The sequence below is a fragment of the Crocodylus siamensis genome, chromosome 1 (assembly GCF_052110815.1).
Source record: "Crocodylus siamensis isolate JL-2025a chromosome 1, ASM5211081v1, whole genome shotgun sequence".
In the NCBI taxonomy this organism is placed as follows: domain Eukaryota; kingdom Metazoa; phylum Chordata; order Crocodylia; family Crocodylidae; genus Crocodylus; species Crocodylus siamensis.
In genome coordinates, this window is record NC_143395.1 from 399,778,547 (window position 1) to 399,792,720 (window position 14,174).

The window sequence follows — 14,174 nt, forward strand, 5'->3', positions numbered from 1 at the left end:
GTATAAATGACTTCTGAACCAGATGGAGAGCTCTTGCCCATGTAGCAAGGATGCTTAAGCCATACTGCATCCAATCACTTTGACTACTGGAGCCAGGTGCAAGAATTCAGCCTTGCAGACTAAAATCCCCTTCTCTGCTAGGACTGTTTCCTTTTCCTCCCATTCTTCCTTTTTCTTTTCTCTTTACATCAACATAAATGTTCAATCCCCTTTCAAATGCATCTGTTTTTATAGCACAGAAACAAATCAAGTAGCCTAAGTTGAAAGTCTAAAATAAGCTACAAATTTCTAGGCTGGAGAAAATACTTACTCGACCCAGAAGGGAGGTTCTGTGAAGTTTATTTCATTTAATCAATTAATAGGCTATTTTGGTTTTATAACTCACTGAATATTTCTAAACTGTATTATGTCTCTTTCCTGCCATGGCAGGGGGTCGGACTTGATGATCTGCTCAGGTCCCTTCCGACCCTACCAACTGTGAAACTGAGAAACTTTACAGAATACTGGTATGAGCATGCCACGTGGAAACTGGCATTTCCACAAGCAACATGGATTTGCTTGTCAGTTTTAGGCTGGCATAAGGGAGCTCTGAGGAACAGGAATTCATTGTTAGTACAATCTATGGGAAGGAAGATAGCTCAGTGTCAGTATCTGAAAACAATGTTGTATATTCAGAAGCACCGTCTAGGGCACTGATTCTCAACAAGGATGACAGGACACCTTGGGGTACCTTGGGATCCTTACAAGGGACCGTGAGGTACCGTGCAACTATAGTACTGTTAGGTGTGCAAACATGATTCACAAAATAAACCCAGATTGTTGTTTTGTCTTTACCACAGGGGAACAAAGTAAAGCTTCAGAACAAAGGAAGTGCCATAGGAGGTCAAACCCATGGTCCATCTAGCTTAGTATTCTGTCTCCAACTGTGGCACAAATGGATGCTATAGAGGGAAAGCAATGAAACAGATATTTCTAGAGTGCTCTATTCCCTTTTCAATATCCTCCCTGGCATCCATCATTATTAGTTTAGAGATGCCAGAGGAAACATCTCCAACAATTCTGTTCAATAGCCATTAATAGGTCTATCATTTATCCAGTCCCATTTTGAACCTGGCTATGCTATCTGTGTCCACCACCTCCTGTGGCAATGAATTCCACAAGTTAACTACGTATTGTGTAAAAAAATATTTTATCTCGTTACTTGTAAACCTGGCATCTAAAAATTTCAGTGGGGCCCCCTTAATTCTAGTATTTTGGGACCTGGTAAGAAACACTTCCTTGTTCACTTGGTCCACACAGTTCATGATTTTATAGACTAACATACAGACCTCAGTCTTCTGCTTTCCGAACTGATGAGTCTTAGCTTTTTCACTCTCTCCTGGTACGGCAACTGCTTCAGGCCACTGATCATTTTGGCTGCCCTTCTCTGTATCTTTTTTAATTCTACTATATCTATTTTGAGATGTGGGAACCAGTACTGCACAGAGTACTCAGGACATGGGTGCACCAGGATTTATATAGTGACACAATGATGTTCTTGTTTTATTTTCAATTCCATTCTCAAGGATGCCTAATGTTTTATTGCCTTTTTTTGGATGCTGCTGCACACCGAGCTGACATTTTCAGAGAACTATCTACTGTGGTCACTTTCTTGAGTCGTAACAGCTAGTTCAAAATGCAGCTGACCCTAAGCAACCTTTCAAGGACCATTGGCAATGGGCCAGATCTTATCTTCATTACACTGGTGTAAACAGGAACAATTCTAAAGATTTCAGTGGATTTACACTGATGTTAATTGGACTCAAATCTAGACAAGTACCCCCCTTGTACTCGGCCTTGGTGAGGCCGCAGCTGGAGTGCTACATCCAGTTTTGGGCTCCACAATTCAAAAAGGATGTGAAGAAGCTTGAGAGAGTCCAGAGGAGAGCCACGCGCATGATCAGAGGTCAGGAAAACAGATCTTACAATGATAGGCTGAGAGCCATGGGACTCTTTAGCCTGGAAAAGCGTAGGCTCAGGGGTGATCTGATGGCCACCTATAAGTTTATCAGGGGTGACCACCAGGATCTGGGAGAACGTTTGTTCACCAGAGCGCCCCAAGGGATGACGAGGTCGAACGGTCACAAACTCTTGCAAGACCGTTTCAGGCTGGACATAAGGAAGAATTTCTTTGCTGTCCGAGCCCCCAAGGTCTGGAACAGTCTGCCAGCGGAGGTGGTTCAAGCACCTACATTGAACACCTTCAAGAGTAAATTGGATGCTTATCTTGCTGGGATCCTATGACCCCAGCTGACTTCCTGCCCTTTGGGCAGGGGGCTGGACTCGATGATCTCTCGAGGTCCCTTCCATAGTTTCATAGTTTCATAGTAGCTAGAGTCGGAAGGGACCTAGGTAGATCATCTAGTCCGACCCCCTGCCTTGGCAGGAAAGAGCACCGGGGTCAGATGACCCCGGCAAGGTGCTCATCTAACTTCCTTTTAAAAATCCCCAGGCTAGGAGCCTGCACCACTTCCCCTGGAAGCTGGTTCCAGGCCCTAGCCGCCCTGACTGTGAAGTAGCGCCTCCTAATATCTAATCTAAACTTACCCTCCGCCAGCTTGTGACCGTTATTCCTGGTCACTCCTGGCAGCGCACGGGGGAACAGGGACTCCCCCAATACCTGCTGATCCCCCCTGACCAGTTTGTAGCAGGCCACAAGGTCCCCCCTTAACCTTCTCTTGTGGAGGCTAAACAGGTTCAGGTCCCGTAGCCTATCCTCATAAGGCCTGCCCTGCTGACCCTTGATCATACGAGTGGCCCTCCTCTGAACTCTTTCCATATCGTCCACGTCCCTCTTGAAGTGTGGCACCCAGAACTGGACGCAGTACTCCAGCTGTGGCCTGACCAGTGCCGCATAGAGGGGGAGGATCACCTCCCTGGACCTGCTCGAGATGCATCTGTGGATGCAGGACAGGGTACGGTTGGCCTTCTTGACTGCCTCCCCACACTGCCGGCCCATGTTCATCGTGGAGTCAATGACGACTCCAAGATCCTTTTCCGTCTCCGTGCTGGCAAGAGGGGAGTTCCCCAACCTGTAAGTGTGGTGCCGGTTCTTCCTCCCCATGTGCAACACCTTGCACTTATCAGTGTTAAACCCCATCCTATTCTCATCCGCCCACCGTTGCAACCTGTCAAGGTCAGCTTGTAACCTATTGCACCCTTCTAGTGCACCCACATCCCCCCACATCTTAGTGTCATCAGCAAACTTGAACAGGGTGCTTTCTACCCCCTCATCCAAGTCACTGATGAAGATGTTGAACAGTGCGGGCCCGAGGACCGAGCCCTGCGGAACCCCACTGCCCACGTCCTTCCAGGTCGAGAAGAACCCATCCACTACCACCCTCTGGGTGCGGCCCTCCAACCAGTTGGCGACCCATTTGACTGTGTGGGCATCGACACCACAGTCTCCCAGCTTTTTGATAAGGACAGGGTGAGAGACAGTGTCGAAAGCCTTCCGGAAGTCCAGAAAGACTACATCCACAGCAACCCCTGCGTCTAATGATTTGGTGACCTGATCATAAAAGGCCACTAGGTTGGTCTGACAAGACCTGCCACTGATGAACCCATGTTGATTGCCCCTGAGCATGCATTCCCCCGCAAGGCCCTCCTGGATGTGTGCCAGGATAATTTTTTCAAAGAGCTTACCCGGGATTGACGTAAGACTAACTGGCCTGTAATTTCCCGGGTCCTCTTTTTTTCCCTTTTTGAAGATAGGGACCACATTGGCCCTCTTCCAGTCCTCTGGCACCTCGCCAGAGCACCACGAGTGCTCATAGAGCCGCGCCAGGGGTCCCGCAATGACCTCGGCCAGTTCCTGTAGAACCCTAGGGTGAAGATCGTCCGGACCAGCGGACTTGAACACGTCCAGCCTCTCCAGAAGTACCCTAACTAACTCCTCGCTAACCCCTGGCCCAGGCGTGTCTCTCCCGGGGCCCGAGGGGGGCCCAGCAGGGAGGTGGCTGAACTGGTCCCTACTTAGGAAGACAGAGGCAAAGAAATCGTTAAATATGTTAGCTTTATCATCTGGCGTGATGACTAAGTTGCCCATCGTGTCCTGCAGGGGCCCCACATTACTCGGGACCCTCTTTTTACCCCCTATGTATTTGAAGAAGGACTTCTTATTGTCCTTAATCCGGGAAGCTAGTCCTATCTCCATCTCTGCCTTGGCCCTCCTGACTGCCCCCCTACATCCTCGGGCGACTGTAACATAGTCCTTCTTGGTGATGACCCCATCTCTCCATTGGGTATATGCCTCCCTTTTAGCAAGGAGACATTCCCGGATGCTCTTAGTGAGCCATGGGGGTTTATGTGCCCTCCTGCTCCCTTTGACCCTTGTTGGGATTACCTCCCTTTGGGCATGGAGGATCGTCTCCTTAAGGAGCAACCACTCCCCTTCGACATCTGATTCCCTTCCCCTCTGGGTCCTCAGCGCTTCCCCAACGATCCTCCTTAGCTTGTTGAAGTCAGCCCTCCTAAAGTCTAGGGCTGTTGCCTTGCTGCAGCCCTTTGCCACCTTACGCTGGATGGTGAATTCCAGCAAGCGATGATCACTGTCTCCCAGGTGGCCCATCACCCGCAGCCCCCTCACCAGGTCGTCACCCGTGGCCAGCACCAGGTCCAACAAGGCGTCTCCCCTGGTGGGACTGTGCACCTCCTGGGTTAGATGGAGGTCCTGCACTCTGGCTAAGAACCGACGTGAGCGATCAGACTTGGCTGACTGCTCCTCCCAGCAGATGTCTGGGAAGTTCAGGTCCCCCATGATGACCACATCCTTAGCCCTCACTGCCTCTGTGAGCTGACCTAAGAATTCCTGGTCGAGCTCTTCTCCCTGGTTGGGAGGCCCTGAAGTCTATGAAATCTATGAAAGTATCAAGAAGCAAGTGGAAGATGATATCCTCAAATATCCTGTGACTATGAGACGGGTATTTCTGGGTTCCATGTTCAGTTTGCAGGATGGGTTTGCAAACTACCAGCTCTGAAAACTGAGCTGAGACCAGTCAGTCAAACCAGGTTCTCCTTGACTCACTTATCAGTAGTAACAAGATTTCTCCAAGCTAAGTTCTTATTGTTCTAGGGCCAATCCTGATATCCTTACTGAGTTCTTGCACATGTTTATTTAAAAAAATAAAAAATATAGGTTTGCTAAATGGAAAACAAAAGATTTGATAGGGAAATAATGCTGCGTGACTGGGAAATGAAATGTAAAAAGGGAAGCAGGTTTGTAAATCAGAATATGATATGATTTCAAGATCCAATAACTCATGATCTAGTAGGGCAGAAACGCTTAATGAAGCAATACAAATATCTCCAGGACCAGTACACCTTTCCATTAGCATTACATCCATGGCTCAAACAGCCAGAAGGTGTCACCATGAACAAGTAGTTTGACCTCTTACCTATAGCTTGCATACAGGTCATAGAGGGTCACTCAGCAACTTCTGCTTAAAGTCCATTGACAAGTTATCATATTTTATTTAGACAAACCTTCAGTCCCAGTTTAGACTTCAAGTGCTGGAGAACACACCAGAGCCCTCAGTAACTTGGTTCCTATAGTTACTTACCCTCATTATTAAAAATCTGCACTTTACCTCTTGCCTGATATTTGTCTAGCTTCACTGCCCAGCCACTGGGCCTCATTATACCTATTTTGCTGAGAATAAAGAGATGCTTATGATCTGACATTTCTTCACCTATGAACATGTGGACTGGCATGCAATCATGCCTTAACTTTAATCTCTTGCTATAAGCCATGATTTCAGACATCTAATTGTACTTTATTTTCTAAACGTTTTCCCAGTTTTCAATTTCCTTTTTGAAATGGGGACACCAGAACTGGGCACTGTATTCCAGTAGTGATTAAACTTATGATGCAGGCAGATGCAACTTCACTGTCAGATTTTAAATAAAATCCTTCCATGCAAGCAGGCATTCAAAATTATGGAGATTTACATATTGGGTAATTTCCATGTTCAAGAAGTTGTATTAATATTCATGAATTATGATTGTTCCTGTCTAGCTATAAAAAGCTTTTAAAACTAAATTATAATGATTGGCAATACAAAAATTCCATAGGGGTTTTCGGAAGTGCGTAGGTGGTACAATCCCACTAATAGTGTAGACTTTACCTCTGATTTATTTTTCCTTCTTCATGTAATTCCAAGTTATTTTAAGAGCTCCCTGTTTAAGATCACAGTTTAAAACTTTAAACATTTTCATCTCAAGTTGGACAGACAAAAACCGACACACAAAATCTGAAGCTATTTCTGAAAACGTGTTTTAATTTTGTGATTAGTACCAGACAAAATGTGGTTGTAAGGATGCATTATTAACCTTGCTTTACATACCGTTCACTTAGACCTAAAGAGATCACGTGACTGATCAGTGTCACACAAGCAGGTCGTGAACTTACTGTAAGTCTGTACAGCTAGAAGTTGGACTCAAGTCCCCAAAATCTCAGTCAAGTGCCTTAATTGCACAATCATCCTTTCTCAGTAAGTTTTACTATTTATTTGTTCTTTTGGAACTAAGAAATAAGTAGTAAAACATACTGAGAAAGGATGGTTGCGCAATGAAGACACTTGACTGAGATTCTGAGGACTTAAGTCCAACTTCTAGCTTTACAGACTTATAGTAAGTTCACGATCTGCTTGTATGGCACTGATCAGCCACGTGATTGCTTTGGGTCTAAGTAGCAAGACTCCTGATGACTTCAGGGCAGCAGTATTAACCATCAGCTATTTACATGTACTTTGTGTATTCCAGTTTACTTTAATGCCTGTTGCCATGCCAGATAGAATGTGTCTGCTCCTTTTGACCAATCTCAGAAATTCCATTTATGTGCAGCATTCATCAAAAATACAGTTAGAAATAGGCATATATCTGTCTAGTGCCTTTTCGCTATCCACTCCTTCATTTTAGAGCAGGAACAAGCAATTATTTTAGGCGGAGGGCCACTTACCCAGTTCTGGCAGGCTGTCGAGGGCTGCATGGGTACCGCCGCCCCTTGACAGGTGCCCTGTCCCCTGGTCACAGTCTTGGGACCAATATCTCAGGGCCAGCACCAGTGGGGCCCAGAGCAGGGCACAGGCCAGAAGGGGTCTGTGGAGCTGGGCTGCACCAGCAGGGAGAGGGGAGCTGGCCCAGCTCCATAGAGCTCCTGCCAGCTGGGACCCTGCGCTCCTGCCACCCTGCTCTGGGCCCCACTGACACTGGCCCTGGGACACCGGTGTGGGCCCTGTGCTCCCACTGGCTCCCCGCCCACTCACTCCCAGTGCCCCCCAGCCCCACAGTGCAGGCAGAGGGCAGTACACAGCCCTGACCCCCTGCTCGCCAGCAGGGAAAAAGCTGGTGCTGAGCAAGGCGAATAGTGGCCCCTTGCTTGCTCCATGGCTGGCACTCCCTGCTGCAGGCACTCGCAACCCATGCAGGGCTGTCCAGAGCAGGCACAGGCAGCCTCTTGCAGGCTGCAGGTGGCTGCAGCACAAGGCACTGGCCATGGGGTGGGCGAGAGGCCGCTTTTCCCCGCTCTCAGCATCAGCTTGTAACCCGCCCTGCTGCCAGCCTGGTAGTGGGGCCGGGTTACAAGGTGGCGCTGAGCACAGGGATGGGGGAGAAAGCAGCCCCTCACTGCCCCATGCCCACCACCCCACGCTCCAGCTGCTCGCAGCCTGCCTGGGGCTGCCTGTGCCTGCTCCAGACAGCCCCGTGTGGGCTGCGAGCACCTGCAGCACGGGGCACCAGCCATGGGGCAGAGAAATATTAATTTTCTATATTTTACTAGGTGCCCTGCAGGCCGGATAAAATGGCCTTGTGGGCCAGATCCAGTCCGTGGGCTGTATTTTGCCCATCCCTGTTTTAGAGTATAGTGATTACATTTGAATTTGCACACAGTATAATGATGCCTTCTGCGCACTCAATAGTTGGCATCATCCATTCAATGATTTCAATGAGAACTGGTGGACTATTTTCCTCTCACAATAATGTCAAGCCTGGCAATGAGTCAGTAAGCACTGGCATAGGAATTTCTTTACCCATCACACCATAGTGCTATGGTACCCCTGCTTTATTTTTTTCCTGGCTGCATCCCAAATCAATCTTTTCATGATTTTCCCCAGGATGGGTATCAATCTTATTGGCATATAGCTTTCCAGATTACCCCTTTAATCCTTTTTAAATATTGGTAGGACATTAAATCTGTTCAATTCTGCTGGCCCTGCACCAATATTTTAAGATTTGCTGACTATAAGTGGTTCAGAAAAACCCTCAGCCAATTCTCTTAATACTCTTGTTTGGGTGCAAGTTGTCTAGTCCTGTTACATTGTGTTTAGTGAACTGGTTTATTAACTGGCTGTCACTCTTCATTCAAATAACCTTGGATTCTTTGGAAAGAAATGGGCTTAACCAGTATCAGATTCATGTCCTAAATCAATGTAAGGCTTTTTTCACTTTATAGAACTATATGTCCTGCCCTTAGGTTAGCATTTAATTGGTGTAATCTGGTCAATTTTCTGGTTACATATTGCTCTGAAAGCATCTATTAATGTGGTCTCCTTTCATCTGGCTTAGTGTTTTATAACTACATGTTTTCTGTCTGGAAGGGGTTATGAATGGAGTGGGGGTTCTACCCCTTATTCAAGCAGAGGTTCAGGACTTGGACTGAATTACAGCTGTAAAATGAATTGTGATTAAAGCAATCATTTCCAGCAGACCCAGGGAATGATGCCTTGTCTCACCTCCTCTTCCAGTTTGATGACCTTGGCTTGAGCATTGTTCAGTGCCTGATCCAGGATTTCGATGTGCCTCCGCTGATCATCATTGGCAGAACGCAGGGTCACCAATTCCATTTCCAGCTTCTCCTTCTCCTTCAAATGCTCTTTGTCTGGAAGAAAGACAGACAACAAGAGTGGCTCCATGAGAATAGTGCACACACTCTGAGCTGTGTACCAGAGGTAAGTTGGCACTCCGTGACACAAACAAAAGCTTTATGAAGATGCAGACAGTTGGGCCATTACAGCACAGCATCTAGGATTCAACAGTACTAGAGCGTGTTGGGTAGAATTTCTTATGTCTGTTCTTGCCAAGTCATTACCAGGCTTTGCATTAGTTCCCACCACAAAGAAAAGGATTCACCACATCCCTTTGGCTCTCTTAACAGAAGATGCTACCTAAAGAGCATCCTAAAGCGGTCACAGAGTAAACGCATATTCAAATGTGCTCAATACACTGTAACATGAAGGAGCAAAGAGCAAAAAGGGCCCCAGGTAGCTCATGTGTCTATTTAAACATATCTTCTTGTACAGCCACTGTATGCAAATTCTGGCTGCCGCTGGTATTTCAAAGCAACAACACAAATTAAGAGAGTACAAGTATCCTACCTAGATTTATAAGGGCTTCAGTTTTTAAAATGCTAGCCAGAAGAACAGGACAGGGTGACACTGCCAGCACAAACCTACAAAGAGCTTTAACTTTCCTAGAAATGAAAAGGTCTGGTAAATAATCCAAACCTGCACAAACATGGTAAGTTGATAAGTGCTACCTGAAAGACTCTGAACACACAGTTCATACACATGAAAAAATGATAAAACTGAATGTAGTTCAACATTAGCTACAAAAAGAGGCCAAATATTATATTAATCAATGAAAATTCAGAAAAATATCTATGCATGACACACTGTGAACCTCAGAATCAATCCTGCTTTTGGGTGGGTACATGACAACATACTTTCAATTCTTTGCAAATTGACAAAAGGTTTACCTGACATCTAAAAATGATGCTTTAGGACAGGGGTAGGCAACGTTTTTTGGCCGAAGTGCCAAAAAAACCCACAATGTCTACCTTGGAAAGTGCCAGAGCACCAATATGCCGGAGCCTGAAGCAGCTGTTTGCAGCCTCCTGGTTGCAGCCGGCCCATGGAGCCTGGTCTGCTTGCAGCAGGGCTTGCAGCCTCCCAGATGCCTGCTAGGAACAGGCTGGGCTCCATGGCTAGCAGCAGCTGCTTAGAGCCCGGGCTGGCAGTTCAGTGCTGAGCAAAATGGCCTTGAGTGCCATGCTTGGCATGCATGCTGGGGGTTGTTGACCCCTGCTTTAGGACATTATGTATTTCCTCTGTAAAGCAAATCAGTAGCATAACTGTGGGGAGGGAGGGGATGACTGGGGGGTGAGGGGGGGCGGGTGCAGAAAGAGCAGCCCCCTACCCTGCTGGCTCAGCCACCATGAGAAGTCTGCCAGCACCTGCTACCCCTGTGCATTGCTGTTGTCCAGGGCATAGAACTGCTCAGTAGGGCTGCACAAAATTTCAGCAGTCATTTTGTTTTGGAGGTGTTTTCGGGCCATTTCAGCAACTGAAATGCCAAATCTGAATCAAAACAGAAGGCTCTAAAACAGCTCTGAAATGAAACACTTTGAAACATTTCCAAAATGTTTCGGAGAATTTTGGAGTTTTGGAGCCGGGCTTGCAGTGAAACAAAACAAAGAAGAGAGAAGGGAAAGAGTGGGGGAAGGACTGCTTTGATATTGACATCTAGCTCCCAGTTTGATTACCCAGCTCTCTAATTGCTTATCCCAGCTCTTCCTGGGGGCCATGGACCCCCAAATCCATGTGCAGGGTTTCAGCGCGCAGCCGCTTGGCACAGCCCATGCCAAGCACCAGAAAGATTGCAGTGCTGCCACTGGCCCCAGCCTGCAGCGGCAGCCTGCTGAAACCCGGTGCACAGATCTGGGGCCTGTACCCCCCACGAAGAGCTGGAGTAATGATCAGAGAGTTGAGAAATCAAACTGTGGGCTGAGGAATCGAAGTGGGAGTTTGGGAATTGAGCCAGAGGCAGGGCAATCAAACAGCTGAGGAACCGAACAGGGGGCTGGGGAATCCCTGCCACCCGACCTGGCTCCGCAGGGGAGCAGAGATACTTGCTGGGGTCTCCTCACCACTGCTGCCCACCCCAGCGATGTGGAGCTGCATGGGGCGGGCAGTAGTGGTGCGGAGACCCTGACACAGATCTCTGCTCCCTGCTCATTCAAAAGAGATTCAGAGGAGATTTGGCAGAGCCGAATCACTGAAACTGATTTGGCCTAAACAAAATAGAAGAGTGATTCAAAACACTGAAATGAATCACTGTCCTCCAAAACTGCTGAAACTGAAGCCAAATCAAAACACAACCGTTTCGCACAGCGCTCAGCTATGCCTCCAAAGGAGTTTCTGTTATTCAAACAGGTCCACATCCTGCTGTTGTTAATGGATCCTGTTAGAACAGGGGTGAACAATTATTTTGGCTGGAGGGCTGCTTAATGAGTTTTGGTGAACTGTTGAGGGCCACATGGGTAGCCTCACTCCTCGACAGGTGCCCTGCCCCCTTGTCACCACACTGGGACTGGAAGTCCTGCCCCTATCACCTGACCTTTGCCACCGGACATCCCTCCCCTTGCCCCTGGAAGTATTCCTCTTGGGAAGCAGGTTTGCCATCTTGGAACCAGAAAAAAACCCCCAAATTATATACTAAAAATCAAATATCTACAATAAATTTTATTTAAAAAAATATTGTCGTCCTGATTTGTGTGTATTGCATGATATACAGAGGTGATTGCATTATAACTCAAAATGAAGTCTTACTCTTGTATATTGTGGTGGGGGGGTGGAGAGCTGTGAGGAGTATGGGGTTTGTGGGGGGTTGTGGGTGTACATGTGTGTGTGTGTATGTGGGGTGTAGGGGAGGGTGTGGGTGCGTGTGTGTATGTGGGCTGTGGAGGAGGGTGTGGGGAGTATGGGGGACTAGTGAGGGTGTATTTGTAGGGATGTGTGGGTGGGTATGGGGTCTGTGGGGACTGTGGGTGTGTGCGGAGGGGTTGTGGGGTTTGCAGAGTGGGAGGGTGTCTGGGGTGTGTGTGGGGGGAGGGTGTGTCTGTGAATGCTGGGGTGTGTGGGGGGACCCCCCTACAAACACATCTCCCCCAATGCACATAGTTCTTGCTGCCAACAGCAGCAGCAGTTGGAGCCCCCCAGTGGTGCATGGTCCCAGTGAGCCCCAGGGCTGCATGTGGCCAGGCCTTCAGCTCCATCATGTGGGCCTACCTTCCTGTTTGTCCACTGTCCCCATCTCTCTCCCCTGCCCACCCACCACTGCCACTCCTCCCAGTATGTGCTGCCCCTGGGGGAGTAAGCGGGGCTCAGTCTCATGCAAGCACAATAGGGGCAACCTGGAGCCAGGCTGGATACACCGAATTGGTAGGCACCCGCACACAGGCCAGATGAAAATCGCCTGGTGGGTCGGATCCAACCTGCGGGCCATATTTTACCTACCCCAATGTTAGAATCACAGAGATCTCAAATTCCCTGATTGCAATGGTCAGACTTCAGTGTTTCCCAAACACTACTCTGGGTTGTGATAAAATATAATTCTATCAGCAGGCCACTGTTGTTGGCTCTGCTTAGAAACATTGTACAGAAAGATACATTCACTGTGGATTCGCTCCACAATCCAAAGGTAAGAAAACAAAGTAGTTTGTTTTCAAGATTTATTTTCAGGAGCTTGAACCAAATCCTACCTTGACTTAGACTGGAACTGTATATCATGGCAAAATTTTGACCCTAAATCTGATCAACCCAGGAACAAAATGAGGCACCTGTTTATTCAAGTGTTATGTATATACAGCTTATAAATAGGTAATAAATGATCAATACATTTTAAATAAATAGTTAAGTCAGAGAGTACAATACATCAATAGGTTGCTCATGACCATTTCTAATACATAATACAGATGTGTTTGTAACCAACTATAAAAAAATACTATTTGTAAAATGCTTGTATTTGCCTAGAATCATTTCATACTGTATGCACATTTACCAAGCTTGTAGTATCTATTATTTATTAGGTATATCTGATGGTTAATAAATACAAATAATTTAGAGATTCTGTCAATGAATCCAGGACTTTTGCTCTCCTTTATGTCAAACTACCAGCTGCAAAATCATACCAAGTAAAGCCTTCAAAACATTTTTGCTTCCTCTAGAATTCACTGAAATCAAGTCATGAAACTGAGAACATAACTTGCCCCAAAGGTTCTGCTGAAACCATTGATCTACATTTCCCCGCAGTGTTTTCACAATCCAATTTTGTTTACACTAATGTGGTGCTTAGTTCTGGTTTATTGCTCTGTACTTACAGGCTATTAATTCTGAAGATACCATATTGTGACCTTGTCTTTCTTAAGTGAAATCTGAGGCACGTATTTAGCCTTTCATCAGTTTTCCAGTCCTTGACATGGCAAATTCCCCGAGGAGCTTTGTCCTGAGGCATCTACAGACACTGGAATCCAATGCTGCATCTGTTGCCAGTCTCCTCATGGAGTGACTAATTCAGCAGAATGTGTTGGGTAAAAGAATCTGCCATCGAGCTCCAGCCCAGATCTGGCCAGTTCACAGGGTCTGACCTTCACAAAGTGGTCTAACTGATGGGATCAAAGGGTCACAGGGGCAAAAAAGGCCACTCGGATGCTGAAACTTGCATGCCAGAATGCCAGTACTAAAAGGGGGGGAGAAAGTGGTGGGATGAATGCAGTATTAATGAACCCGAACTGCCCATTAGAAGATACTGCAATTCAAGCATGATTGTTTCACCTGCTCCAAAAACCTATGTCTGAAAGTTTTTTAAGCACCACATGAGTTTTTCACTCATCAGAACCTGTTAAGCCCAGAGCAAGGCTTTAAATGAGTTTTTTCCCCTAAGTGAATAGGGCCAGGTTGCCAGGTCCAGAGACTGAAGGTCTGAATACCCACCTGGGCCGTGTCCAGATGAGTGCAGACATGCAGTATGTGGCACTGCAGACCCATCTGTGGTGCTACACACCACACACGCAGGTGTTCCCCATGCTGCTACCTTGCAGTGGCGGGGGGGCGGTGACCCCATGCCTTAAAAAAAGAGAGGCAGTGCATGTGGCAGCAACATACACCACCCAAAACTGGAGTCTGGCCTGCCGGAGTCCCACTTCGGCTGATAGCCAGGCTCCCAGCTGCAGAAGCACCGCAGCTGCAGCTCCCTGAGGGCCCCCGAGCCCCAGGTAAGGCTGCTGGCCCCAGTCTCCCCTAGCCCACCCTGAGGCCCCGTGAGCCCCAGGCAACTGTGCTGGCCCCAGTCTCCCCTAC

The 14,174-nt window shown here is 47.4% G+C and overlaps 1 protein-coding gene across 9 annotated transcripts in view; it reads right to left on the reverse strand.

Annotated features, from left to right (window-relative positions):
• Positions 1-14,174, reverse strand: part of AMOTL1 (angiomotin like 1) — a 165,460-nt gene that overhangs the window by 26,357 nt on the left and 124,929 nt on the right. For all 9 annotated transcript variants that reach the window (XM_090030460.1, XM_090030455.1, XM_090030441.1 and 6 more), the window contains one exon: positions 8,772-8,917. In XM_090030460.1, the coding sequence (XP_089886586.1) occupies positions 8,772-8,917 (146 nt within the window). The remainder of the gene's footprint in view (positions 1-8,771; positions 8,918-14,174) is intronic.